We start from the raw sequence: 22,903 nt of genomic DNA on the forward strand, positions 1-22,903 counted from the left end.
TTGTTTTGGTTTCTTAATGGTTCCTGATGTCACTACTTGTGTTGCAACAAATGGTAAAAATATCTCCTAGTCTGGTTCCCCTGATCTTGCTCTCACATGGCTTTCCTTTTATTGATAAAAACTTGTCCATCTAAAGAAAACACAACTTAAGCTAACATGAACTTCATATGTATAGTGCAAACCAACTAATCAAAATAAATCATTAGCGCCCACCAAGTTGCAGCTAATAGAATCACATACTTTTTCCCAGCACAAGAAGTATGCTCCAACCAAAATGATGCACGCTTTTTAGCAGGGATAGACTCCAAGGTCGTTGCCTGAAAATTTCAACAAGATCCATACTATAACATATTGTGTCTATTATGCAGAAATGCAGTACCGCACAAGCAGAAAAGAAAGCACAATCACATCAGAAGAGAATAAAACAAACAATATTTTCTTACTCGGACTACAGCAGTGGTAGCTGAAGATTGTTCGCCAATCTGCTGCACAGGTACAACAGATGTCACAGCCTGGCTTCCAGCCAACAGCCAAGGTTGCCCCCCAACAGGAAAACTAGAGATATTCATCTGTGATAGTGGCTGGTAATGGGTCGAACTATTATCATTTCTTTGCAATTGGCCGCCAGATGGGGGACCAAACTGTGAAAATGAACACATGAAGGCTGAAGGTACTTAACTTCAAATTATTAACCATGAGCTTATAAAATCTTACAGTATATGGCGCAGATAGAGGCATTTGTGGACCACCTAAACCCGCTGCATAACTATTAGGAACCTGAGCATTTTGCAGCGGCTGAGGTGATACAGATATACTTGATCTGTTTGATTGAACCTCTGGGGTAGGAACTGACTGTGGGGGCAAAAAACCAGGTCCTACCATACTCGGTCTTGCAGGTAGTTGCTGCACTGGTTGAGAAAACTGGAATTGCTGATTATGAGAAGGCAACCCAATGTTTGTGTGAGCAACCTGCTGGAATTGATGAGAAGGTACAGAAGCATAGGGCTGTGATTGCTGTGCTACAGGTAAAGGAACTGCAGGCCGGAACTGCAGAACGTTCAGTTAATAAAATTGCAAACTTGTGTTTTAGTTTAGCAGGAGCTGAAAGACTTTATTAATTCAACGAAGATGACCATACTTGTAATGACATGGATGGAGGACCACCTTGAGCAGGACCCAGGGACAAGGGAGGACGAGGGGGCTTTCCCAGCAACAACAACAACAGCAGAACAAAAAGAAAAAAGCATCAATGATGAGCAAACAGATGGTACACTCACAATATTAGTGTGCATGGAGTTAGAAGACAAGCACTAGAACCAACACTTGATTATCCAACAAGAAAGTGTTAAGCCTCAGCATAAAGGCAGAACGATATTTAGGCAGAATCCAAAAGAAAAAAAGAACAATTAAAAAAACTCAACTCAATCTCAATCAACATCAGTTCAATAATTCAAAGGCTGCCAAAGAACATCTAAAAAGGGTTTATATAGACTAAAAATCTTACAAAAACTAGGACGCTAAATAATGGAAATATATCAAAGCTTATCAAGGAAAGAAATTCTAAAAAAATGTCTAAGAAACAAAAACATAATGAAAATGACTCTAAGATCTAGGCAAACAGACACAAACACACGGAAGGAAGAGAAAGTGGATGAGTCTAATGTTGGGGAATGGTGAACGACTGGTAAACTAATGATGGCAGAGAAGGAAAGAGGACAGAGAGAAATGGTGGATTGGGGGAATTGGAGAGAGAATTTGTACTCTCTCTCTCTCTCCCCCTCCTGCGCTCCCTCCATACACTTATCTAATTATCCTCCCACCCTCTCATCCACCATTTCTTCATATTCACTATTTGGTCCATCTTTGTAAATTTTCTGAGTCCTTGTTGGTGCCAAAAACAGGTGTCAGTTGTGGATTCGTCAAAGGAGATTGCAAGCTCATCGTCTTCAAGCTCCAATTATAGGAAATCAGTCTGATTTTATTTTGATTGCAAAATCAAATCCTGAAAATCTATTTGACACATCTTTACTGATTTGGTTTGTTGCTTTCCAAGAAAGGGTTGGGCAGTGGAACCCGCCTGGTTTAGCCAATTGTCAGTTTGACCACCGAACTCACTAAAAAACCAACCAGTTTTTTGCCAATAGCCGAACTGGTTCCCAATTTTTTTGGGTTGGATTGGTGAGTCCAGTTCAATTTTCATAGTAGTGTTAGAACCTAAATGAAATAAGATAAATAATTAAATATCCTATCATAATTACCCTAGCTATAATTATTCTAGCAAAATAAATAGAAGTTCTAAAATCTAAATTCCAAACTCAAATCAAACCTAAATTCTAATATCAAACATTAAATTTTAATAATTTTAATTCCTCATCAGATATAATTTTGGAGAAAATAAAAGAACTGACAGAAAATTTTTTAAGAACACAAACATAGATATAAGAGTATATAAGCGCCTTTCCAATCACACTAGAAGATCAATGCACTATAGATATACCACTAAATAATTTTTACCAAAAGTTGCTTAAGTTAACAGCACAGCAGAGATTCACTGTAATCACAGCTGTCAAAGGTGTAGGGAGCACTGATGCACAAAGATTGTTTGGAGCTAATGTGCAAGCGCAGCATGCCCTTAATGCGAGGCATACATTTGTTGAAAATGTGTATAAAATACTTACATTCCATTATCTTCAATTTATAACTATAAAGAGGTAAATGCAAAATCCTAAAATCATGAATGACAAATTTTGTAAATGTTATAAAAAATAAACAAAGACAAGCACCTAGTCATGCATTAGTTAACAAAAATTAAAACATTAGTTATAAAAAATAATTTAAATAAAAACTAAAGAAATTTCTGTAAAATAAATTTAAACATATCAAATAGAAACACAATTTAAATAAATTATAAATAAATTACTTTAATAATATAAATTTAACATACACTGTTTTGAAAAGAAAAAAAAAACAAAACAAAACAAAGAAGCTTCCAGACAAACTATCTGGACTGTGAAATAGCAAGTAGCAACAGAGAAAGAAGAGGCAGCAAGGGAGAAAGATAAAGTGAGAGAGAGAATATAGCTGAACAGGTCACCAGAAGGGAGTGACGCCCTCCAGCAAGCCACTGGAGTGTGCACCTGTCTCTGGCAATACTGTAAGTGAAGACCAGGTTGCCGGAAGAATGGCCACATGCCCCCATGCACAAAAGCTTCCTTGGCACGTGAACCCCACTCAATGGAGTCTCTCAGCACATAATGACTCCGGTGGACCTCCACTCACCTCTCATATGTCTAGAGGTATATGAGCTCATCCCAACAAAAAGAAGCAAAATGACAAATAGAATTGAAGCCTTCAGACAAATTTAAAAACAAAAAAACTAAACAAAGGGTGAAGCGCTTGACGATTAACAAAGTTGGTTGAAATGTTTCTCTGAAGCTTAGATTGACAATTGATGAGGGTTTCTTTGTTGAACTCAACTAGATAAGCTTGGTAGTTTTTATGTTTTATTTAAACACCACCCCCCCCCCCAAAAAAAAAAAAAAAAGTCTCCACAAAGCACATAAGGCGTGTGCCTTGTGCCTACACATGATGCATGCACTAGGCAAGGGGGCTACAAGAGGGTTCCCCACCTCAGTTCAACAGAGGCACACATAGTTACACCTCCGTCCACCTTGCACCTTTGACAACTATGACTGTAATAATCAGATCTTGACATCAAACATGTCAATAAATAAAATCTTCATAACACGCTAATCTGCCAAAATTTGGAAGCATGTAAGTGCAAAAAATGGCTCAACTTTCTGATGTAGGACGAGAATCGTCCCACATCGACTGCTCAACCTAGGAACAGGCGCCTTATATGTGGGTGTGTCCCTCCCCTTGGTAACTACAACTTTGGGGGTGCATGCCCCTGCATCATTTGGTATCAAAGCGAGGTTTGCTTTGTGGCACTCCACCCAAACGGTTTGGCGTGAGGATTCCGTTAATTGGGGGAGTTTGTCGGCCGATTGGCATGAGGATTCCGCTATTAAGTCAACAACTTTCTGGGTAGGAGTGTTTGATGTAGGACGAGAATCGTCCCACATCAGTTGTTCAACCTGCAAATATGCGCCTGATATGTGGGTGTGCCCCTCCCCCTGGTAACTACAGTTTTGGGGGTGCATGCCCCTGCATCACTTTCTCTTCTTTGATATGAATTTTTATCCATGAGATGTTGGTTAGTTCATAAAATATATATATATATCCACACAGAATCACTAGTATTCAAATTTAAATGTGGGCAAAATGCCACATTAGGAAACAATTGAAAGACAAATAGAAAAACACAAACAAGAAAGTTCTTAAAAACAGACAAGAAACACAACAAAATGTGTGGGATAGAAAAGAATATTTAGGTAATGGCTGAAAGGAAATTGCTATTTATCAAATGATTTATTGAGAAAAAGAATGTGAATTGATTGCCTGTACTCTCTAGGTATTTCTGAACCAGACAAGTTCACTGGGAATAGATTACGGCACCATAAATTTTGTTTGTCATTATTAGAAATGAAGAATAAATATTCTTTAAGTTCTTTAATATCCTCCAAGAAAGTGTTACCTGCTTCCCAAGTTTTAGACATGCTCTGGAAGATTGTAGAAACAGTTTCCAATAAATAGTTTAGATATCATCCCAGCTTCTTAAACAAGGTACAAGGCAGATCAGTTTTCTTTCTAAAAACATGTGTCCCAGAAAAGTTAACATCTTACTCTAAGATTTAAGGTAAGAGAACAAATAGATCTGCTATAAAACAGTCTCTAGGTCAACTCCTCTACATCAAAAACAAAAACCAATTACGTACCTTCTAAAGCATTGACATACAAGTTAATTCTCTAGAACAAATATTTAGACAGCATACAAGAACCACAAAGCTCAACCTTTGAATAACTACCTGCATGCCAGGAAATGGAGCATTGTTGGCCATGAAAGCTATCAATGCCACTCTGCAAAACAAACAACACCACCATCAGGACATGATAGGGATCTTCATAGAAGCACAGAATAATAACAGTAGGACAGTACCATTAAAAAAGCACAAAATAGAGAACTACTTTAAGATGATTTGATTGTGAGACGGACCCAGAAAACAAATCTAAATTATTTGTATTTTCTGAAAGGCAGGTTTATTACACATTGTCAACTACATAAATGCCAATAAAATATTCCTGATACCTCATGCCAAAACAAAAAGAAAGAAGTTTTTAACTACTAAATCTTTTTCTCAACTTTCTCAAAGATCAAACAGGTCAAGGAAAGAAACTTAGTGTAGCAAATATAGAATGTAACGAATCCTTTTTGTTTGTATAATTAGTAGAAGTATATTTAGTTAATTCATAACAAGTATATCATATTAATTATAACCACATTTCTAAAGTTCCAAGGAAAAAAATTAACATATTTCTAATATAAAAATCACAAGAACAAAATTCATCAAATAATGTGAATCTCCCATGGCTCCATTTGTTACTAAGGAATGTAGATTCCACAAATAATGCTTCTGACAGAAAAGAAATAGAGTAGAACATAAAATAGAAACTTTAAGTTCTCATTTCTCTTGATAAACATCTTACAAAAAGTTCAAAGGAAGCTAATGCATCATTTTATTGGCTAGGAAAATAAAATCTCTTTCCAGTTTAATTTTCAACTGTTTCTCTCTTCTAAATTCTTTTCATGGAATCTCATCAATACCAAAAGGAACGAACAGTAATCGACAAAATGAACCATCATGATACCGCTCCCGCCACATCAAGAAAACATTGGGATATAAATGCAAGGGTAGTGATTTTTTAACCAAACACGTGTTTGAACACGTGTGCCGACAGGAGTTGACCCCTGTCCGCACACACGCTCAAGTGCGTCAACCAACAAATCATTCTCCTAAATGCAATGGCCTGACAAAACCTAATTGCATTCTTTGGTTTATTTAAACTTAAAAACCTTTCAACTGTCATATCTATCATTGAAGTCAATGCCAAATAATAAACCAGCAACTCAATGAAAACCCCCAAACTCAATGCTCAAGATATTTATCAACTGGACCTGCATTAACTTGTAAAATCAAAAAAGGCCAGAATTGTATTGTTTAAAACCATAGCTACAAATGTCAAATTTTGCTCTAGAACAAATGTCAGAGATCATAGGTGGATCGTATAAAAGTTGAGCTTAAAAACCATTTATCGAGTCATTTCACTGTGTCTCAAAAACAAAATCTCCTCCCGGTAAATTCTCAATATTTTATCTCTTCTGAATTTTTCTTGTGGAAAAACCATCCATTGAAAGCGACCGGAATGTAAGATACAGGAGAAGTCAGGGTCACAAATAACCAACCCGACACACGCCAGGGTCTAAATTGTACGATTAGGGTTTACGTTGAGCACAAGACCCTTATCATAGCTATGCCGCGGAAAATGGTATCGAAGATCATCACTTCGTAGTCGATTAAACCCAACTCAATCAGAAACCCCAAATACATGAACTCAGGAAAAACCCTGGAAAACAAACAGTCCGCACTAATTTGACAAAGCATAGCCGCAGAGTTCGAATTCAACATACTGGCCCGAGTATGTGCTCGTGTGGTCGTTCGAAATTGCAATTGAGCCTACAGAAATTGTGTCAATGATTCAGTGCGAGAGAAGAAACAAGAAAAAAAAATAAAATGAGATCGAACCGGTGACTACTCAATAGGGCAGAAGGTATTCCCCAATTCGAAGTAGGCGAGAGTGAGTCGGTCGGGGTCGGGGAAATCCTATCGAGGGTTTACAGCCTTGCGGGTGAAACTGAAGGAGAGAGAATGTAGTGGTGATATTTATAGGTGAAATTATTATGCGGCGGCCTAACACACTCTCTCTCTCTCTCTCTATGTCTCCGCTGATCCTCTTCATTTCTTTCTTCCCCTAATCTCAGAGCGGGAGAAATAGAATTAAATAATTTACGGAAATGCTATTTGAGTTAATCGCTTCAAACCCGATTCGTATCTCAATTCACACGCCAAGCTTATTTCTTCGAGTGCGATTTTGTTCACCCCTTCACCTGGGCTGGGGTGAACGGACCCCGGTTAGTGTTATGGGCCCTCATTAATTTTGAGTATCGAATCTTTCTCACGTTTAACTAGTTTATCGTCACCGCCACCTTGCCTTGGCACCCATGCACCCTCTCTCACAGCGGAGAGGGCACAATGCACCATGCAATGAGGTGAAGACAGTGAAAAGCAATTACTGGAGAACAAAAATGAAAAGAAAATAGATGAAATAAAATATATGATAGGAGAAAGAAAAATATGATAGATTTCTTAAAGAAAGAAAGGGACTCACTTCTAAATTGACTTTTTTAACCCTTATACTAATCGGGGGGTCAAATTTATAGCAGCTAAAAGGGATAAACAAAATCACACTCTATTTATTTGATCCCTCTCGTAGTGAAGGTAAGATAACAAAATTAATATGTAAGGATATAACATCATGCATGAAGGTAAAATAATTAATTAACATTTAATTTTCGATGCATAAGTGGTTTATGTTATTAAATAAATTGAGAGAAATATTTTATACAATATATTAACAGATCAATAATGATTAATGTAAATTATTTGTATAAAAATGTTATCGATACATAATGGATTATACTTTTTTTGGATGATGCTCAATCGCGGATGTTTTCGCTGCTTGGCCCCACAATTTCAACAAATAATGTAAATCAGATAATTGCAGCAGTTCATGTTTGAACACTACATAATGGGTTACACTTTAAACTACACAATATAGTTAAAATGTGTAAAATATCTCTCACCCAAAGCGATAAAATAAAGCAGCGTGAGGCGAATAACTAAAATATTCCTTACTTAAGACGGTGAGACAAGATAATAAGATACAATAAATATTTTAATTATTTATCTATGTATATAACTCATAATATACAAGTAGTATGATCCTTATTTATATAATTTTTTACTTGAATTACGAAAAAATATTCAATTCATTTATATATTAATCAAGAAAGACAATAAAAAAAATTATTAAAAGCTAGATAAATTGACATTTGGCTTACAGAATTAGAGTTAAATGATTAAAATGTCATCGCCCATATTGTATTATATATTTTTTTAATATAATGTGAGTGAGAATATTTTAGTTTTTTAGTGTTTTAGAAGAATTTTAATAAAAAAATATAATTTATTTGATTTGTCTAGGAAGTGGTGTAACTGGGACAAATTTCAGGGGTTAGAGTTTATTTTGTCCCAACTTTTTGACCAAAGTATAATAGAATAACAATATCCGGGTGAAGGGGTAGTTGTGAAACGCCTTTATATACCTTCACCCGTAGAATGAAATGCGATCGAACGGGTTGTGAAGTTGAGAACTTTCCATCTTCATTCATTTTCGTTCTCTTTCTCGGGAAAAATCCCCAGTCGAGGGGTGGCCGTTTTTCGATACCATCGATCGACGATCTTTCTGTTCGCTTCACCGATTCACACCATGAAACTGAGACTCAGACCTCTGGAAACCAAAGAAACCCTAAAATTTGACGTGCCCCCAACGTGCTCGATTCAAGAACTCAAGGATTTGATTTCTCAGGCAGTCTCTTCTTCGCCCGCTTCTGTGCATCTTTCTCTCAATCGCAAGCACGAGCTTTCGGCTTCATCGTCGCACGACGCTCTCGAGTCCCTCGGTATTTGTTCAGGTGATCTAATCTACTTCACTCTCAACCCTAATGCCTTTGCCCTCGTAATGCAAAATGTCCAATCCAATAGCAATCATCAAGCATCAGTATCGCAAGAAATCGTAACCTTAGAACCCAATTCGCAGAAAGAGCAGGCCCTAGTTTCAAATACCCAAAAGGAAGAAACCCTAGATTTTGATTCTGGGATGAGCGGGACTATACCCGACGAAGATCGAACCCAAGATTTGAATTCCCAGATAGAGGAAAATTTAGACATGGATGGAACGGAGAGTATGGATGTTGATGATGATGCGTCGATGAGAGATTCCGGGAAGTCGTTTTCCGTGCCTTGTTTCTTGAGGAAGGTGTTTAGCAAGGAGGTTGGTGAAGGCGGTGGCGGCGATCACAAGCTTTTGGCGATTGCTGTTCATGCTGTTCTGTTAGAGTCTGGATTTGTAGGGTTCAATTCCATCACGAGGACGAAGGTAGAGGGGTTTCATCTTCCAGATGAATGGCCTTCTTCTGCTTTCACTATTTCCCTGTGGTACACACTTCCGGAGATTGCTGATGGGGCAGTTGATGGCGTTGAAACAGTTGTGTTGAAGTTCCAGAGTTTGGGTAAGTTCCTTAATATCTATGGATCTTTAGCCAAGACTGGTTGTCGGGTTTACCGGGTTTGCTTGGACGAGGAGCGATTGAGTCTCTGCCTGAACCTTATGTGGGCAAGAATTGACGAGGGGGATGGGAAAAACAGAGTCTCGGGCTTACATCCCAAGAATGAAGTTTTTGAATTTTGGAAGATTGTAAAGGATAGGCTTGCCCTGCCCCTCTTGATCGATTTGTGTGACAAGGCTGGTTTGGATCCTCCACCGTGCTTTATGCGCCTGCCAACAGACCTTAAACTCAAGATTTTGGAGTCTCTACCTGGCGCTGATGTTGCTAAATTGGAATGCGTTTGTTCAGAGTTGTGCAATTTATCTTCGAACGATGATCTATGGAAGCAAAAGTTCATCGAGCGGTTTGGTGATGCCGAAGGCTCGCAGGGAGGGAGCAACTGGAAAGAGAAGTTTGAAAAGTCGACTAGAAAGAGGAGGAGGACTGAAGTGTCAACTGGGTGGAGGTTCATGAGAAGAGAGCCTTTTCCACGTATGGTGCCACCAAGAATCATCAGAGACCCTTATCCCTTTCTGGGTCCTAGAGTTATCGGTGGAGAATACGACATCGTGCCGTTTCCGCTTGGGCGGAACGTCCGGACAGGTCCTCGGCGGAATGTTATTCCTCATGGTAATATTGGAGCACGGCGTGCTTAGTCTTAACAGTATTAGGTTACCGTTTTATCTTCTTTACATAGTTAATAAGTTTCTGTACATATCAAGTGCGTGTTTTGCTAGATCTCCCGGCCGAGAATAGCATTCAGACCAGATTGTACTGGAGAACTTTTTACTTGTTTTTTTTGGTTAGTTATTTACTTGGTTTTTGATGTTTACATGAAATGAATCTTGGGCAGCTTCATTTTCTCTTTGTTGTGGTCTTCTTGACAGGTTAAAATGTTTGTATATTTTGCTGTGTTTTCCATCCAACACTTGGATTCTAGCTTCCGTGTCCATATGGTATCATTCTTTGACAAACGGCAAGAAACTATTCTGTGATTTTTTCAAATGGACTACTGCATTTTGTTAATAGTTCGACCCTTTTCATAATATATCCAGTGAGTGATGCTGGAGATTGCATAATGCCAGTTAACATTTTGGATTTAAATGTTGATTGGAATTCGCTTCCGATGCATTGTGCTGGGTTACAGAGCTGATCTCATGATTCACTAGTCATGTGGTTGCTTCTCACGACTCCTGTATGGTTGATTTGCTTCCAAATCACTTTTGCATTGTTTATTTGGCTGTAGAACTATATGTTTTACATTTGAGATTCAGAATCTTTTATCTGTGTTCGATTACTTTGGAATGCCTTAAAAATTTAAATTGGGCATGGGACTTTTCCTGCCACCAGTCACTGAGGTACAGGATCTACAGCTGCTCACTTTCAAACTTCCTTGGGCTATATTTCGTCGTGATTTTTCATTTTTATTTTGTTTTAAGGAAAAAGAAAAGAAAATAGCATTTGGTTTGTCTTGGTACTTTTGAGGTCAACTCAACTTTTGGTACCATCTTGTTCTTTCATCCACCTTATTAACTTAATTTTTAACCCTTTCTATTAATCGAAAATACAAAACCAAAAAAAAATGATATTTTTAAACCTCTATTATTATAGCAGCTTCCGGGGCGGAGGAAGCGGCGGTAGGTGATTTATTGGATCCAGGACCTGAACCTCCCACAACTTGGATGGATTATTTTGAAGTCGGATGTGACAGTGTGATTGCAGGTACCCTGATAAATTGATTTGGCACGGTGACTGGTGAGTATATGCATCTTGTTTCCAGATTGGAGATGGTATTGACGTGGCTTTCTACTTCATCGGCTGGAATATGAAAAAAAGTTGGGATTTTCTCATTGCCTATGCAGTGATGGTTGGTTTGTTATTGGCTTTGGAGTTGGGATCTATGTTGCTTGGAAACGCGGAAACGGTATTTTTTAAAATAAGTTAGGAAACAGAAACGAGGGGTAAATTGTAATTTTAAAAAATATAGGAGTGTATGTGAAATTAATATATAATTTATATATTACAAATAATATTAAGTTATAATTTTGCAAACTCTATATTTGTTTTTCTTTGTCGGAGAGAGACCTACGCCGCTTGCTGTCAATGGCTGATTGCTGTCGCTTCTTCTGTCTGCCATCGTCGCCAACTCGCCGCCTCTCTTGCCCTTGCCCTCGTCGTCGATCTCGCCTCTCTCATAGTCGATCTCTACCATCGTTGCTGCCTCTCTCGCCGTTGACGAGTCTCTTGCCCTCACCCTTGCCTTTGTCTTGCCTCTCTCACAGTCGAAACGTCTCTGCTACTGTCGTTCGCCTCTCTCTCCATCGATGGGTCTCTTGCCCTCACCATTGCGTTCGATCTCGCCTCTCTCACAGTTGAAGCGTTTCTACCACCATCGCTCATCTCTCACCCTCGTCGCCGCCCACCACCATATACCATCTCTCACCTCGACCGTCGTTGCACATTCCATATCTCGCCTCGCCGCCGCATCGCCTCTCGGTGACCATTGTCTTCCTCGCTGCAGGTGAGCGACCGTGGTCGCTTGAAACGTGTTTCCCACATTTTCTATAAATTGCGAAATCGTCCTCATATGGGGACGATTTCGCAATTTACAAAAACGTTTTGAATGCCGTTTCGAGCTGTCTTCGTGTTTCTAAAATGGAAAACGGTTTTGAAATGTCAAAACGGCACTTTCGAGCCATTTCCGTTCTTCATTGGTTGGGACGACTGCACTCTACAGGTTCAAATTGAGGGAGAATCCTGAAGTTGTCCTCATGCTCATGGCTTGCCCAATGATATTGGCACTGTTTTGCAGCAATTCACACATGGTTGATGCTCAGCTCAACATAATTGCAATCTGGGATTCGGGTTGCTCATGGGGTTGCCCCGCGAGGAAGCCTTGGATTTAGCTTTCTTTATGTTTTCATTTTTTCAGCCAAAAAATTAAGAATAATGTTATTTCACGTCTAAGTTGACAGTTACCTTAACATTTTATTAATTAATTATTAATATATTTAATAAATATATTAATAATTAATTAATAAAATGTAACATGAATGTCAATCTAAATATTATTCAAATTTTAAACGGTACCGAAACAAATCAAATCAAAATAAACACAAATTAAGCCATTAGACTTGATAATCTGCCCAAATTATTTTTCAAATTTTAGAATAATGTATAGCAATACTATATGTATAATAATTTAAATAAATTTAATAATATTTTTTTCCGGAGTACGTGGCAGTCCCATTTTTCTTCTTCCAAACACGGCCTTACCGAAAGAGAACAGTTCTTCCCAACCTGAAAATCCCAAGTTCCCAACACTCGACCAGCCTATCTCCACTTCTTCTATCATGGCTTCGTCGGTCGCTCTCTCTCCGCAGTCGCTTTCCTCCTGCCCAGAAACACACTCAAACTTCACCAACACTCATCGCAATACGATCGTCTTCCAGTTTCGCTTTCATCGAATCTATCCTCGTCTTCAGGCTTCCAGAAGAATCTCCAATTTTCCCCAGGAAGGTGGTGGTAATTTGGTCAACGACCCACGAAATTGGGGTCGCAGATTGGAGGACTATGTCGATTACGATGAGGAGGAGGATGAGGACGAGGACGAGGAAGAAGAAGATCGGAGTATGGATCTTCTGGTGAGGTTCGTTCAGAATGTGTTCAAGAAGATCTCCAGAAAAGCCAGGAAGGCCGTCCGTTCTGTTCTGCCTATAACCATCTCCACCAAATTGGTACATAGGCCTCTGTATCCCTTTCTGAAAATTGGCACGGTTATGAATATTTTCAGCCTAAATTAGTTGGAGTGTGATAGAGTTGTTAAAGCAAATGAGGGTTTGTTATGTTCTATTAGTTATTATGAATGTCAATTGGGAGGGTTCCACCTCAGGTGCAACCAGCATGGAAAGGTCCACTGAAGTTCTTCATTGTTTTGAAGGATAACTGTTATTAGTTTGGTTTGCTGTCTTATCTGCTTCTGTAAATTCCAAAAAAAAAAAAAAAAAATCGTGTAAAATGGTTATCGTGCAATTGTGCAGGATGAGGATGATACTTAAAAAAAAACAAAATTATGCAGTGACAACTCTTTTTATTTAAACTATGATTTAGTACGAGCACAAGTGTACAAGAACAACACCCCAAGCCTTTATCTGCACCATGTTGAGTCAGCTACATTCTTTCTAGCCTCCTATTAAATTATATCTATGGTCTTATCTTCATGATTCAGTATGAGTATGTCCAATATTTTATCTCAGGATCCTTCAAACGCTTTCAGGTTCATGAGGAGGCACAGTTTTATTTTATTTTTTTAACCAGTTTTGAGACAAATTATAATGTGAAAATGCTAAAGTTAAAGGACTTACTTGGATATCGATTTTGTATTGACTTACAATTCTCCTCTCCCTTCCTTTTAGACAATAGAAACTCTTTCCATGTTTTTTGCTTCATTTCCTTCTTCTACTGATATTCATCCATTCTTGCACTTCATTTGTTCTCTTCCAATTTTTTTTTTTGATGATTTTCTGTTGGCCTTCTAATGTAGGTTTAGACTTATTTCCACAAGTTAAATAAATCTATATGCGAAAGTGCAAAGCTTGGCATATGTTGTTTCTGGACAACGTATACATGGTCCCTAGACTTGCTTAAAGTTTGGTCATCAGCACATTAGGGTTCGCGCAAGCAAAAATGGCACTAGCACTACAACAACAACATCTCAACCTTTAATCCCGTTATGTGGAGCCAAGCGAAAATGGTATTATGATGGAAAATTTAAAATGACTATCCTTTTCATTTGAATTATTTTTTAAATAGTTCAAGCATTGCAGTGTTTAAGGGGCATATAAATTATTTTATTTATTTATTTTTTGATTGATATAATTCCTCTTTTTCTTAAATTTATCCAAAATAATAAGATAGCTTTTCTTCACTTGAAGTCTCAGTAACAAGTAATCGTGAATTGACATTTATTCAATTTTCAAGTGAACAGTTTATAATTATATTCAATGTTGTATTCTTAAGATATTGACATGTTCAATGTTCTACATTTCTACTATGGTTTAGTAAGATGTTATTCTGTTCTTGGAGGCTTTATATGATACTAGATGCTTTCTACATGGTAATCCTCTAGTTTAGTCATTGACCAGTGGCCTATTTCCATTTAATATAGGTGGGTTTTGCTGTCAATGGAGTCATAGTGCTTGCTTTCTTGTGGGTTTTGAAGGCCTTCCTTGAGGTAATATATATAGATATATATTCAGAGTCATTCATTCTTGCATAACACAGTTGTATATTTCTTATGAATCATGATCATCGCTTTATGCCTTTTTATTTCCATGTCACGTGGGGTGGAAATGCATTTTTGCAGTATAGATGTTGACCTCAGTTAAAAGGTTGACTCCTCCTTTTCACTATTCACACTTCATTCTTTTCATATATGTATTCAATAGAAACTGTATGCCCTAACTCTCCATAGTTTTTGTTTTGGACCTATTCTTCTGCCTAGGTTAAGTTGGTTTGAACTTTGAAGCTACTCATCAAAGTTTGTGTAGCATTCAGAGTTCAGACAATTTTCTTGTACATTTTAGCTTTATCAATTTACTTGCTCATTGTGACAATCTGAAAAAGGATGAGGCTATTCTGCTTAAAATTAACGCAAGAGAAAAAAAAAGTTTAATTTCCACAATCAAGAGTCTAGATCAGTAATCCACATGACCACTAACAGCCATATGGAACCTCCGGACAATCTCCCCATGGACAACCTTCTGAATTTTCATTTAGCCAACTAATGCCATGTGATCTGCATGCTTCAGAACCCTTTTGTTTTCTTGATTTGTGATCTCACCAAAGACAAAGGTTAAGGCAGAATCCTGAGTCTTCTTCCTGCTCTTCGTCTTTTTGCTTGGTATTGCTTTGGTCCTATGTCTTGGAGGTTAGAACTTGAGAATGTCTGGGGCAGGTAGTGACACCACAGCCATGCTTTGGATGTGACATCTTCCGTACTCAAAAGCTGGTATCATCATGACATTTGACTGGAAGGGAACCAGTCCCATTAGACATTATGCCTGATAGTTGGTTTAATGACTCAAAGTTTCCCCCTCTCAATCTACCATGGCAGGCCCCTATATAAGGGCTCCCCACCTCCACTGGTTGCTCAGTCCCTCTCCCTTCCATTTTCTTGATATTCTGAGCCCCTTGATGTCATAGTGTCCCATATTTTACCTGCCCCAAAGAGCATGATTCCTATTTTTGATTTTTAGCATACGCATAGCATGTAGCTAAGTAGCTTTTCAATGAAATACTACAAAAATTTCACAGATTGATTGTTCTGAAGAAGACTTCACTTCCAAAGAATATCATGACATTTGACGAGAAGGGAACCAGTCCCATTAGACATTATGCCTGATAGTTGGACATTATGCCTGATAGTTGGCTTAATGACTCAAAGTTTCCCCCTCTCAATCTACCATGGAAAGCCCCTATGTAAGGGCTCCCCACCTTCACTGGTTGCTCAGTCCCTCTCCCTTCCATTTTCTTGATATTCTGAGCCCCTTGATGTCACAGTGTCCCATATTTTACCTGCCCTGAGAGCATGATTCCTATTTTTGATTTTTAGCATATGCATAGCATGTAGCTAAGTAGCTTTTCAGTGAAATACTACAAAAATTTCACAGATTGATTGTTCTGAAGAAGACTTCACTTCCAAAGAATATCTGTGAGGGATGAGTAAGAGATAGATCCAGGGTGCTTCTATTCAGGTAGGATATGACACCTCTGCTACTTTAACAGTACCAGAAAGAAAGATGGACTAAGAATATTGTTAAATTGTTAACCACCTTGTCATCTAAAAGTTTAAGCTGGTAGATAGAAGTTAACTTTATTTTTTATATTATTATTTTTATTCTCAACATCCCCCTTTACATGTGGCCAGGCTTCATGCGTAATTGGTCCAAATACGCACATCTATTTAAAGTTCGGTCAGTTTTCCTAAGAACCCGTGAATTCTGGTCGTCCACTTTCAGAGTTTGCTAGGCTCTGAATTGACATAATCTGGATTCAGGTTTAGAATTTGCACTGGTTGAACTGACTCCTAACCTTCTCTTTTCTTACTTTAAACTATAATTAATTCTTTCTTCACCTTGTATGAAATGTGATTCTATTTTTACTCTGGTAAAAGGTCTGTATATATATGTTCTTCCCTCCCACAGCTGAATTACCAGATTAAAGAACTCTAATGGATTTATTTTGATTTGGCATCAATCACCTTCTGCAAAATCAATATGTATATTCCAAATTCAACTAAGATAAAATGTGTCTTTTGCTGGTAAGATAAGCCATCACAGGACAATGAACTCATTTAATTGACTTTTATTAATGAATTCACCCACGCTCTGTATTGTCATATTCTGCTACCTTGTCCAAATCATTTTAGCAAGGTGGGGTCCTTATATTGGAGGAGGGAGGGCATTTATTGGTTAAAAGTCCCAAATCATGCACCTTCACCAATTTGAAGTAATAATAGCTTCAAAATGATTGGTTTTTTTGTTATCTTTTCTTTGCCCTCCTCCATCCAGCTCTACAGTCAACACAATTAACTCTCTTGTGCAAGTGGAACTTGTGGTCTTCATCAATACTGAGGACTTTCTACTCATGAATATAGTTTCTCTAGTTGTTGCTTTAATTGATTTCTTGTTCAGGTTTAATGCAGAAATTGTTCCAAGTAATTAGCTGCAGTGCTCTTCATGAGGATCTTTAATGATTAATGTTTAAACTTTTGACTAAACCATTAAGTGGACACTAATATTCTAGTTTGTGGTTAGTCCGACTGGCCAAGTCACTAATCTAAAATGTGGTTATTACTGCAGTTTAGCAATTGTTCTTTAATTTTCTTGTGCAAGCTTTACGAAAAAACAATCACAATATTGAAAAAGATGGATGGTTCTTTTTGAAACGTGGAAGCTAATGAAAATATGATTACATCTGGAATGAGATGAAGATGAAATTTTTCTTTAGATAGATTACCGCATCATTCCATTGTGTTAATTGTTTCTTGGTGTTTATGTATCAAGTGCAGGTGGTCTGCACCCTTGGGAGCGTAGTCTTTGTAAGCATCTTGCTTATCCGTGGTATATGGTCCGGTGTATCCTATTTGCAAGAAACCCGCAGATATGGGGCAAATGAATTTGACGATGAGCACCAAGCATGGAATGGTGCACAGCCTGCATCTTGATTCTTTCCACTCTCAATAGAGTAAATCACCACAGATGATTCCAAACATGGTCTTGGAAAAGGATAAAAGAGGCAGGATGATGGATGATAGACTTCATCTTTTGGGGAAATCTTCAGAGGCTTCAGGCTTTGAGAAATGCTCATCCTGTCTGTGCTGGAAAAAAATATTTTTAAATTACAAGTTTCAAACATTATTGATTTCTTTTTGAAATTTTTATGGTAGTTATATTCTGAAGGACACACCCTTTTATTAGAATACATGTCTTTCGGTAAAAGAATGTCTGTTTTGAAATTAGCTATCATAAACTAAAAAAATGTTCAAAACAGGTTGGAGATGCAAACCAATATCTGTGTTGTGCTTTGATGCTTGTGGCATGTACATATTCAAAAGAGAATGAACAGATAGACTGATTGGTGCAAAGCTGTTTGTCTCTTCTCTTGTACTCTCTTTGCTTTTGGTGCAATGAAAGATCATTTTGATGAGTGCCCATTGCTTAACATTCACCTTATCATGGTAGGCCAGGTGTGTAAGGTTGGGTTGTCTGTTTTGCATTTGCAAGCTGTTGGGTTCATTTTTATGAACTTCTCTACCGTTTTTGTAGTGGTTAAATTATTATATATAAATGATAACTAAAACAAAATTAACTCATCTGATTTTTAGTGTTTATATTATTAGGGCGTTTGTTAAAATGAACAAGATAAGAAGTATTAAGATAAGCTTGGAATGCATTTCGGATCAAGATATGGAATGATTAAAATAAGGTTATAAAGCATTTTAAGATTTCTATTAGATTGTTTGTTAAATTTTTTGGAATCCATCGATAATTGTATTTTTTCTTTTTATATGTTTATTAATACATATGATAAGTATCAAGATAAAATTTTTTTTACAAAATATCCTTATTATTAAATTTATGATTAATATGAATTGTCAAAAAAATAAAAATAATATTTTATTTTCTAAATTAATGTTTAAAAATAAATTTAAAAGGAGTTGAAAAGTATAAATAATTATTATTAGAATTACAAATTGGTGAAATGATAATAAAATATAAAATTAAATAAAATAATTTAAAAATTGGTTAAATGAATTATATTAAATAATAAAATATATACAAAGAGAGAAATTTAAAATTTAAAAATCAATGAAATAAGTAATGTCATTTAGATTTTAAAAATTGTCAAAACATATAATAATTTAAAAATATATTAAATAATATTAATTATAAGACTTAAATAAATAATTTTTTAATAAATTTAAATATTTAAAATGCATTAAATGGCATTAACTATCATAAAAGGAGTATATAAGTAATTGAACCTTATATTGAAAGAGTCAGATAAATTTATCCGAAATAAGGAGGTCACATAAATTTATCTTGAAAAGCGAAGATAAGAGGTCATGTAAGGTTTTTTTGGAAATGGTCAAATAAATTTAACAAACACATTAGAAAGACCAAACATCCGGAATGATTCCCATATCTAATATTTTCTCGCTATCCCTTAGTGAATAAGATCTTTTGCTTTGAAGTGTTGTGTTTGTATAAATTTGAGATTTTATCCTAATTATAAAAAAATGAGTAAATTTATTATTGTGATTGTATTATATTAAAATAAAGTCGCTAACTGAAAGAATAAATGTTCAATTTATAAAAATAATGGGATAATTATGAATTAAAGTTAGGAAGATTGTGAGAGTTTAAAAATATTTTTAAAACTGAAAAAATTTGATGCCAAAGCAAACCTGGGTATTGATTTGATTGCCATAAAATCTGGAGCGAAGCGCAATTTTAGAAGTTCCAATTATAATTATATGAAACTTTTCAGAGGAGTTCAATGCAATATATATATATATATATAGCAAATCCAAATCCAAATCCAAATACAGGCGCAGGACAAACCTGACACCGGGCGGCAAAGTTCCCGTTTTGAAAGCAGAGAAGCTAAACCATGGTTGAAACCCGACGGTTAGGATCACAGATCGAACCCAAAAATTGATCTCAGCCGTTCGCTCCCTCCCGGGACCTAACCGTTGTTAACGGCGGACTTCTGTTTCCGCTATAAATTCAGAGAGCAATGGCTCGTCGGGAGAACAGCGAACATCAATCCATCGGAGGCGTCTTGATAAACGCCTTTCGTTGTTTGCGCTTGTTTTTGTTTTTCCTTCGATTTCCCACTGTTTCTCCTGCAGTTTCCTTCCACCCGAACAGTTAAAATGAGAGAGTGCATTTCGATCCATATCGGTCAGGCCGGCATTCAGGTCGGCAATGCCTGCTGGGAACTTTACTGCCTCGAGCATGGCATCCAGGTACCGTCTATCTTATGTATGCTTATTTTCTTTGAAACCTATTGTACCTGTTCATACCGAGTCAGAATCCCTGTGTGTGTTGATGCTATTTTGCATATCCGTCGGGGTTGAATGGGAAATTATGTAATCTTCGATGAACGTCCGTTCTTTTAACGTTTCTTGTTTCATTTTAAATCTGTTACTTGTTTTGTTCTGATTCTATGCCGCAGATCTAAAATTTGTTGCATAATATTTGAAATTTGACGGGATCTGCGACTCTTGATTCAAAAATACCCACGAAACATGGTTAACTGCAGATGCTTGTCTATTAAGGCTTTCGCCTTCTGAAATAATCATGTCTAGGTTTGATCCCATACGAGATGTAAGAATTGTCAAGAACTCAGCATGCACATTCCTGAAGAAACGTATCATTCCACAAATTTGTTCCTTTGAATTAGAAATTATAGGGGTACTTGCAGAAAACAAAACAAGTTGGAATTTGTTATCTGCCCGAATATATTTGCCAAACAAATAATATCATTGCTTCAGTCTGATAATCTGTGGAAGATTTGGTTCTGGTGCATTTTGTTCCAAATACCCAGATATGTACTTTTTGATTAATGACTTTTCTTCCCTGGTTCTAGATGCTCTAAAACCTTGGTATGTTGTGCTTCTCTATAAGCTTGTTGATGTTTCTGCTCCTGTTTAGTGCAGGGGCAAGTTTAATGAATTCATAGATTACCCGTTAGCTCCAGCTGAATTTGGTTTGGTTTGTCTTATTCTTTTTGTTTGAACTTATTTAGAAAAATGCTGATTTTGGGGATCATGGGGTTCCAAGTTTCAAGCTGTGAATTATCTTCCATAATCTGTAATTTGCGGTCAATATGGGTGTCAATATTTTTGGCATGGTTAAAAAGATCGCTAAAGATTTGCCTTCTTATCTTCAGCCTGATGGCCAAATGCCAGGTGACAAGATTGTTGGTGGAGGTGATGATGCCTTCAATACCTTTTTCAGTGAAACTGGTGCTGGGAGGCATGTTCCCCGTGCTGTCTTTGTAGATCTTGAACCCACTGTCATAGATGAAGTTAGGATTGGAACCTACCGCCAGCTTTTCCACCCAGAGCAACTGATCAGCGGCAAGGAAGATGCTGCCAACAACTTTGCTCGTGGTCACTACACAAGTATGAGTTTATCTTAATTTTCTCCTTTCTTTCGTGGGTGTCTATGGTGTAGGTGTAATTAAGATTTATTGACTAATATCAACCTTACACGCCAAAGTATTTGACAATGCTTTTACATAACCATTCAGTTGGGAAGGAGATTGTTGAACTCTGCTTGGATCGCATCCGAAAACTTGCTGATAATTGCACTGGCCTCCAAGGGTTCCTCGTCTTTAATGCTGTTGGAGGGGGCACTGGATCTGGTCTTGGTTCCCTTCTCCTTGAGCGGCTTTCTGTTGATTATGGAAAGAAATCCAAGCTTGGTTTCACTGTCTATCCCTCACCACAGGTCTCCACATCTGTTGTTGAGCCCTACAACAGTGTCCTCTCAACCCATTCGCTTCTGGAGCACACTGATGTTGCCGTCCTTCTTGACAATGAAGCAATCTATGACATCTGCAGGCGCTCGCTTGACATCGAGAGGCCCACTTACACCAACTTGAACCGCCTTGTTTCCCAGGTTAGATATACTTGCTGGCTTTTGAAGTTTGGATAATTTGTGTATTGGCTTAGTGGGCTGCCCTGAAGTAAAATCATTTGTGTGGCTTTCAGGTGATTTCGTCCTTGACTGCATCCCTGAGGTTTGATGGTGCCTTGAACGTGGATGTGACTGAATTCCAAACAAACTTGGTACCCTACCCAAGAATCCACTTCATGCTTTCATCTTATGCACCGGTTATCTCAGCTGAAAAGGCACATCACGAGCAGCTCTCCGTTGCGGAGATCACCAACAGTGCATTTGAGCCCTCATCTATGATGGCAAAGTGCGACCCCCGCCACGGCAAGTACATGGCGTGCTGCCTGATGTACCGCGGTGATGTTGTGCCCAAGGACGTGAATGCGGCTGTTGCCACGATCAAGACCAAGCGCACCATTCAATTTGTCGACTGGTGCCCTACTGGATTCAAGTGCGGTATCAACTACCAACCACCTACCGTTGTTCCGGGAGGTGATCTGGCCAAGGTGCAGAGAGCCGTCTGCATGATCTCCAACTCTACTAGTGTTGCCGAGGTCTTCTCCCGCATAGATCATAAGTTCGATCTGATGTATGCCAAGCGCGCTTTCGTGCATTGGTACGTGGGTGAAGGAATGGAGGAGGGAGAGTTCTCTGAAGCTCGTGAGGATCTTGCTGCTCTGGAGAAGGACTACGAGGAGGTGGGTGCTGAGTCGCCTGATGGAGATGAGGGTGACGAAGGGGATGAGTACTGAGGATTGAGGAAGAGGGATAGGGTTCATCTGTGGCTGTTTGGCTTTCTTTGTGGCATTTCCCTTTGTGGTACCGTATTTTGTGTCTTAGGTTTCAGTCACCTGTTGTGTTTCTGAATCTGAATGGCATCCAAAACTGGTGGAAATCTAAGGGCCCTTCGTTTGTTCGTCTATTTCTGAATGAATTATGTGCTTTGCTTGTCCCTTGCAAGTGACCTCAGTTGTTGTCTCTTGATTAGTTTTTTACAATTATCATTAAATTTGAAATATTAGAAATTACATATGCTATTCAAGCTCATCTCTAATTAATTGTGACGGTCATGATCGTTGTTAGGTGATTAATAAATATGGCAATCAATCTTTCCTAATACTGAATTAATTTGTATTAAGTGGGACGACATAATACAGTGTGTCATCAGTCGGGATTCAATGAATAGATAAAAGAGTGATTGTATAATAAAAGCAATATCCATCCACCATACTACACCATATAGAGAACAATGAAATTAGATTCTCTATTAGGCTCTGTTTGCAGCCTGTGGCTGAGGCTGTGGAAGAGGATAATGCAAATGAAAAGGAAATTGGGAACTTGGAATGGTGGAGAGATAAGATAGGCA

At 37.7% G+C, this 22,903-nt stretch overlaps 4 protein-coding genes across 8 annotated transcripts in view; 3 read left to right on the plus strand and 1 right to left on the minus strand.

Annotated features, from left to right (window-relative positions):
* LOC127804802 (pre-mRNA-processing protein 40A-like) overlaps window positions 1-6,941 on the minus strand; it is a 38,376-nt gene extending 31,435 nt beyond the window's left edge. Inside the window, exons 1-7 of one of the 3 annotated variants that reach the window (XM_052341838.1) lie at window positions 6,715-6,941; window positions 6,590-6,635; window positions 4,929-4,980; window positions 1,139-1,201; window positions 715-1,047; window positions 444-641; window positions 241-317 (exon numbers count right to left, since the gene is read on the minus strand). In XM_052341838.1, coding sequence (XP_052197798.1) covers window positions 241-317; window positions 444-641; window positions 715-1,047; window positions 1,139-1,201; window positions 4,929-4,961 — 704 coding nt within the window. In that variant the 5' untranslated portion in view covers window positions 4,962-4,980; window positions 6,590-6,635; window positions 6,715-6,941. Of the gene's footprint in view, window positions 1-240; window positions 318-443; window positions 642-714; window positions 1,048-1,138; window positions 1,202-4,928; window positions 4,981-6,589; window positions 6,636-6,704 lie in introns of all 3 variants that reach the window. The other 2 variants (XM_052341846.1, XM_052341831.1) reach the window with 2 other exon arrangements.
* A 1,412-nt stretch (window positions 6,942-8,353) lies between these two features.
* Window positions 8,354-10,213, plus strand: LOC127793582 (F-box protein SKIP22-like). The gene has a single exon (XM_052324360.1). It carries the CDS (start codon window positions 8,509-8,511, stop codon window positions 10,000-10,002), a length of 1,494 nt encoding a protein of 497 aa, XP_052180320.1. The 5' UTR covers window positions 8,354-8,508; the 3' UTR covers window positions 10,003-10,213.
* Window positions 10,214-12,610: 2,397 nt separating this feature from the next.
* Window positions 12,611-18,055, plus strand: LOC127793543 (protein SHORT HYPOCOTYL IN WHITE LIGHT 1). 2 transcript variants are annotated; one of them, XM_052324293.1, is made up of 3 exons: window positions 12,611-13,083; window positions 14,514-14,579; window positions 16,018-17,411. In XM_052324293.1, exons 1-3 carry the CDS (start codon window positions 12,700-12,702, stop codon window positions 16,060-16,062), a joined length of 495 nt encoding a protein of 164 aa, XP_052180253.1. In that variant the 5' UTR covers window positions 12,611-12,699; the 3' UTR covers window positions 16,063-17,411. The 2 variants fall into 2 exon arrangements, with proteins under 2 accessions (XP_052180253.1, XP_052180252.1); XM_052324292.1 differs by lacking the exon at window positions 16,018-17,411 and adding an exon at window positions 17,418-18,055 and having other exon boundaries at window positions 12,619-13,083.
* Window positions 18,056-19,494: 1,439 nt separating this feature from the next.
* Window positions 19,495-22,499, plus strand: LOC127811964 (tubulin alpha chain-like). Of its 2 annotated transcripts, XM_052352197.1 has the most exons (5): window positions 19,495-19,880; window positions 20,807-21,041; window positions 21,170-21,540; window positions 21,633-22,091; window positions 22,168-22,499. In XM_052352197.1, exons 1-5 carry the CDS (start codon window positions 19,788-19,790, stop codon window positions 22,294-22,296), a joined length of 1,287 nt encoding a protein of 428 aa, XP_052208157.1. In that variant the 5' UTR covers window positions 19,495-19,787; the 3' UTR covers window positions 22,297-22,499. The 2 variants fall into 2 exon arrangements, with proteins under 2 accessions (XP_052208157.1, XP_052208150.1); XM_052352190.1 differs by having other exon boundaries at window positions 19,498-19,880; window positions 21,633-22,499.
* The last annotated feature ends 404 nt before the right edge of the window (window positions 22,500-22,903 follow it).

This window comes from Diospyros lotus, chromosome 1 (assembly GCF_014633365.1).
Source record: "Diospyros lotus cultivar Yz01 chromosome 1, ASM1463336v1, whole genome shotgun sequence".
Classification (NCBI taxonomy): Eukaryota; Viridiplantae; Streptophyta; class Magnoliopsida; order Ericales; family Ebenaceae; genus Diospyros; species Diospyros lotus.

What these genes read in the sequence shown, in the direction of transcription:
- LOC127793582 (XM_052324360.1), top strand. Translation starts at nt 8,509, where the DNA reads ATGAAACTGAGACTCAGACCTCTGGAAACCAAAGAAACCCTAAAATTT.
- LOC127793543 (XM_052324292.1), top strand. Translation starts at nt 12,700, where the DNA reads ATGGCTTCGTCGGTCGCTCTCTCTCCGCAGTCGCTTTCCTCCTGCCCA. An exon ending in TAACCATCTCCACCAAATTG is followed by an intron (nt 13,084 to 14,513) that starts GTACATAGGCCT and finishes CATTTAATATAG; the next exon opens with GTGGGTTTTGCTGTCAATGG. An exon ending in TTTTGAAGGCCTTCCTTGAG is followed by an intron (nt 14,580 to 17,417) that starts GTAATATATATA and finishes TATCAAGTGCAG; the next exon opens with GTGGTCTGCACCCTTGGGAG.
- LOC127811964 (XM_052352190.1), top strand. Translation starts at nt 19,788, where the DNA reads ATGAGAGAGTGCATTTCGATCCATATCGGTCAGGCCGGCATTCAGGTC. An exon ending in TGCTCGTGGTCACTACACAA is followed by an intron (nt 21,042 to 21,169) that starts GTATGAGTTTAT and finishes ATAACCATTCAG; the next exon opens with TTGGGAAGGAGATTGTTGAA. An exon ending in TGAACCGCCTTGTTTCCCAG is followed by an intron (nt 21,541 to 21,632) that starts GTTAGATATACT and finishes TGTGGCTTTCAG; the next exon opens with GTGATTTCGTCCTTGACTGC.